Raw genomic sequence first — 4,898 nt, 5'->3', positions numbered from 1 at the left:
GCGGCTGCAGCGAGAGCCCCGCGGCCAGGGCAGCTCGGTGTGAGCTCGCCCAGAAGCGCTCTCTCGGGGCCCCTGGGCCAGGCTGCGAGTAGGGGGCCGGCCAGGTCTAGCGGGAGCACCCGGAGCTCCGTGCCCGGGTCGGGAATGCCCGGGAATATCACTGCGCCTCTGCCCTTGCCCCATACTGCCCGGTCCTGCTGGGCACACCGCGCTGCCTGCTCCTTCTTCTGGTCTTTTCTTCGCTTGGCCCCAGTAGTAGTTCTCTAGCTGTGGTCCTACTGGCCTGCCTGGTCTCCCTGCGTGTTCCTTTCTCGCTCTCCATCCCCATGGCCTGCCTCTCTAACCGCTCCTGTGCTGCAGAGTCTCCTGGACATGATGGTCGCTGAGGAGGAGAGCCTGAAGGAGCGCCTCTTGAAGAGCATTGCCCTGTGTCGGAAGGAGCTTGACACCCTCTGCAGGGAGCTCCAGCTGGACCCCTGTGAGGTAAGGTGTTGCTTTTCACTCCTAGGATCCTGCTGGCAACAGTCTTCTGCTGCCTGGCCTCTGCCCAGGTGTCTCGGTGAGGCTGGAGCTCACAAGGCAAGCATCTGTTCAAAGTCACTTTTCCTGATGCTTGGTAGAGCCAAAGGCTTTGTGGCTCCTCACAGTTTAGGCACTGGGAGATGGTAGTGAGGAGGCCAGGTGTCTTGCAGCATCTCATTTTGTGTGTTGCTGCTGCATTTGCACCTTCCTGGGGAACATCTTGCTCAGAACTAGGGCTTGTGTCCCAGGTCTCCATTTAAGAAGCCTTAAATATATGAATCAGGTCTGCGAGAGTTGTGGAAAAGAGACCTGATTTCTGGACTCTTCTAGGCAGAGGAAGAAAGTACCATTCTGCAGATGGAGAAGAATTTGCGCACCCGTGTGGAAGTGATGTTAAAGCAGAAAAGGGACAGGAAGCAGGAGCTGAAAACCCTGCAAGAACAAGATCGAGACTTGTGCGATATCCTCTGCACAACCCCGTTCTGCATCGACAGCAATGCCGTGCCCAGCCTGGAGGACCTGGATCGTTACAGGCGCCACTTGGCCTCCCTGGCCGCCGAGAAGGTAAGCGGAGAGGGGGGTGAGGATCTCGCCAAGGGTGGCACACAAGGTGCTCGCTGGTTTCTAATGCCGGTCGTCACCTCCAGGAGCAAAGGCGAGAAGAGTTTGTCAGCAGCAAGCGGCAAATCATCCTCCTCATGGAGGAGCTGGACCACACTCCAGACACAAGCTTTGAGCGGGACGTGGTGTGCGAGGACGAGGAAGCCTTCTGTTTGTCCATGGACAATATTGCTGCCCTCCAGAATCTGCTGCAGCAGGTATGTTGGCACACTGAGGCAGCGTTGCTTGCTGTGGAGGCTGTCGATAGGTCCTAGCAGCGGTTGGCATCGTGATGTGAAGAGCAACTGCTCAGTTTTCAGCAAGCCTGTGTGTTAGAACATCCTTTCAGGAGCTTTTGCAAGGAGATCTTGAAGATGAGCTTTGCTAGGTGCAGTAGAGCAAATGGCCTATTCGTGCCCTTCGGGGCCAGGCTGTGCTGGCGCTGACCCTGTGTTCTCCCTCCTGTAGCTGGAAGCCCGGCAATCCCTGAATGAAGCTGTGTGCACAGAGCTGCGCTCCAGAATCGTTGCACTTTGGGAAAGGCTGCAGGTTCCTGTGGAGGAGAGAGAGTCTTCTGCGGTGCATGTGACTGGGTCCAGAGCCAAAATCAGGAAAGCTGTAAGAACCATCCTGTGCCCTTGGAAGGGGAGGGCTGGGGAGCAGCAGCTCTGGGTTTCGCACTCCTGTTTGCTCAGCCGGAGTGGAGAAGCTGCTTCCGGCAGCCAGGTGCGAGGTGAGCAGGCCAAATCCTGCCCTCGCGGGTGGAGGAGCTGGGAGTTGGTGCTGGCGACTGCCTCATCTTAGAAAGTGGCTTATGCAGAAGATAAATCCTGTTCTGCTCCTCTTCTTCTCATGCTGTCTTCTCTGAGTCTGTGCTCTGATCTTGTTGGCAGCTGCAGTTGGAAGTGGACCATCTGGAGGAGCTGAAGCTGCAGAACATGAAATCTGTGATTCAGGCAATCCGGGCAGAGCTGGCTGACTACTGGGACAAATGCTTCTACAGTCAGGAGCAGAGGGAAGGCTTCAGCCCCTATTACGATGGTGGGTGCTGGCTCTTCCTGCTCATTGACTCCCTGTGGGAGCTGTAGGCTGCCTGCTGGCAGGCCAGCTGCCGAGAAGGGCTGCCCTCAGCTCGCAGAGGTGTGGGGAATCCCGGTTGCCTCCTGAACGTGCTGTTGTATCCTCTCCAGAGGACTATACAGAGACCCTGCTCGAGCTCCATGATGCTGAGGTGGGGAAGATGAAGAGCTACTACGAAACACACAAAGATCTGTTTGAGGCTGTCCGGAAATGGGAGGAGAACTGGAAGCTGTTCCTGGAGCTGGAGGTATTGTCTGGGCAGGAACGTGCTCCTCCTGGCTCAGTGCTAGGTCACCAGGCAGTGCGCACCTCCGCTCCCATGTGCAAAGTGCTGTTGGGAAAGACCAGGGAGGCAGTAGGAAACCACGGTGGGTCGGTGAGGGGATGGGGTGCTGTATCTAGAGCACTGATGTGGTTTGTGATGGGGGGGCTGCGCAGCAGGGATGGCTTCCTCCAGGGTCTATATCCTGTGGGGTGTATGTTGGGCTGTGAGACTGGGTGGTGTGTTTGGTTCTCTCCTGACCTCCTTTCTGTGCTAGAGGAAAGCAACTGACCCCAGTCGCTTTGCCAACCGTGGGGGGAATCTGCTGAAAGAAGAGAAGCAGCGAGCAAAGCTGCAGAAGACGCTTTCCAAGGTAGGTTCAGCCCTGGAGGAGAAGCTGTAGTCCCAGATAAGCCTGCGTAGTACTGACTGAGGAGAAGCGCAGCACTTAAAGCCAGCAAGGGATATCTCTGGGCTTGGAGAAGCCCATGTTCAGGAGGGCAGCCTCTCTACACTGCCCTTGTGTCCTCATCAGCTGCAGGAGGAGCTGGAGAGCAGGGTCCAGGCCTGGGAGCAGGAGCGCGAGGGGATTTTCCTGGTGAAGGGGCAGCAGTTCATGGAGTATGTGATGGAGCAGTGGCAGCTGTACCGCCTGGAGAAAGAGAAGGAGAAACAGGAGCGGGTGAGTGCGAAGCTGAGCGTGCTGCCTCCTGGCCTGGAGGAGCCTCTGCTGCATTGAACGGGTAGGGGGAGCTGCCCCACCAGCCGCTGCCCGGGGCTCTCGCGCACTCTCTGCCTGGAAGTGGCTCTGCATGCCACCTTTCTGCTCATGCAGTCACCTTTCTTTGAGAGCGGGACTGGTGTCCATTGCTATGGATGTCTGTCCGTGTTGAGCCCCTTTCCTGGCCCCAGCTTGCCAGAACTGCAGCTTGGTTCTGGATGCCTGTAAATCTCTGTTGAAATACCTGCTGTTTGGCAGTGCCACAGACTGGCTGCCAGGGTATTTGCCTGCTGGCAGAAGCCTGCCCTTCCCCTGGCACCGTGTGGCAAGCAGGCGCTCCGCAGCTCTGTGCGGCCGGCTCTGCACTGTTCCTCTGCTCGGGTTTGTAAGTGCAGATCTCTCACACAGCACCTGAAGAAAAGCCGCCAGATTGAGACAGAGATGATGTATGGAAGCACCCCACGGACACCCATAAAGCGGCGAGTGCTTGGCCCCCACACACCTGGCAAAGTAAGGAAGGTAAACTGTCTGTGCAAAGCAGCATAGATGTGCTGGGACCCTGCCGCGAGCTGAGCACTGTCACTAGGCTAGAGCCCTGCCTTTTCTCGGGCTGGCCTCGGTCCCACGCAGAGATGCAGGGAGGGTTTGGGGTGCTGCGGCAGCGTAATGGAAGCAGGGAAAGGGCCCAGGCTGTGGGCACCTCTGTTCTCCCTGGGGACAATCAAGCCTGTTGTACTGTGGTGCTCTGGAGGCAGAAGGCTCTGTGCAGCCGTCAGCTTCCTCCCCGTGTGACGTGTGCTCTGCTTTTCCCCTCAGCTCAACGGCACTTCCATCTCCAGTGCCACACCCAACAGCACTGTTCGTTCTGCTTTTGGGGGAACCATCTACCACTCGCCAACATCTCGGTTGCCACCTTCCGGAGGGAAGGTAAGAGCTTTCCAGGGAGTCCCTGCCCAGCAGAGTGGGCTGGGGAGGAGGTGGGTGAGCTCTGACTGCTGTGTCGTGCTGTGTGTCGCTGCCTCCCCTGCCAAGCTCCTGGGGTGCAAAAGCCCCTGTTTTTCCATAGCCTGCTGTGTTGGGCTGCCGCAATCCTGGCAGGATATTTCTGGGACTTGAGGGAGTAGGAGGGTAGTAGCAGCATTCAGGAAGTCTTCCTTCCAGCCCAGATTTCTAGCATACCTCTGTTCCTCTGTGCCGAGCCTGCAGCTTGGGGGACCTCTAAAACGTGGCTGTGTTGCTGTATGTTTCCGGGATTAGAATTGAGCCCTAGGCCATGGAGGGCTCCTGGAGCTTGAAACCACTGCCTGTCGCTCTGCGGTAACAGAGTAAAGCTAGCGCAGCTCTCCTAGCTCTGCCTCATTCTTGTGTCCCATCTAACTGTCGCTTCTTCCCGTAGTTTGGCCAGGCTCGGACCCCCAGCCGCGTGGCTGCGAAGCCCCCCCGTCCTGGACACAGGGAGCGGAACAAGGAGAACGTGTCCCAGCTGAATGGAACCACCCTGAGCGGTGGGTGCACCCCCACAGCCCCTGTCCAGCGTAACCACAGCGTTAATTCTGTTGCCAGCACCTATTCTGAGTTTGCGGTAATTCACCTCTTCTAAACCCACCTCCCCTCACTGGGCAGCACAGGGGGTGTGCTCCCCCCCTCCCAGAGCACCCCATGGGGCTGCAGCTCTGCACAGCCCTCCTGGTGTCCCCACGCAGGCGGCTGGTG

The 4,898-nt window shown here is 57.8% G+C and overlaps 1 protein-coding gene across 1 annotated transcript in view; it reads left to right on the top strand.

Annotated features, from left to right (window-relative positions):
* The window catches only part of PRC1 (protein regulator of cytokinesis 1), a 7,541-nt gene that overhangs the window by 1,007 nt on the left and 1,636 nt on the right, over positions 1-4,898 (top strand). Inside the window, exons 2-12 of the mRNA XM_019472365.1 lie at positions 361-483; positions 853-1,086; positions 1,170-1,340; positions 1,591-1,740; positions 2,016-2,163; positions 2,313-2,449; positions 2,742-2,837; positions 3,000-3,146; positions 3,594-3,704; positions 4,002-4,112; positions 4,582-4,767. Of these exons, the coding sequence (XP_019327910.1) occupies positions 361-483; positions 853-1,086; positions 1,170-1,340; positions 1,591-1,740; positions 2,016-2,163; positions 2,313-2,449; positions 2,742-2,837; positions 3,000-3,146; positions 3,594-3,704; positions 4,002-4,112; positions 4,582-4,767 (1,614 nt within the window). The remainder of the gene's footprint in view (positions 1-360; positions 484-852; positions 1,087-1,169; positions 1,341-1,590; positions 1,741-2,015; positions 2,164-2,312; positions 2,450-2,741; positions 2,838-2,999; positions 3,147-3,593; positions 3,705-4,001; positions 4,113-4,581; positions 4,768-4,898) is intronic.

This window comes from Aptenodytes forsteri, unplaced genomic scaffold, assembly GCF_000699145.1.
Source record: "Aptenodytes forsteri isolate BGI_AS27 unplaced genomic scaffold, ASM69914v1 Scaffold83, whole genome shotgun sequence".
NCBI lineage: Eukaryota > Metazoa > Chordata > Aves > Sphenisciformes > Spheniscidae > Aptenodytes > Aptenodytes forsteri.
The sequence above is the reverse complement of the archived record's forward strand: the minus strand, read 5'-3'. Positions and strand labels throughout refer to the sequence as shown.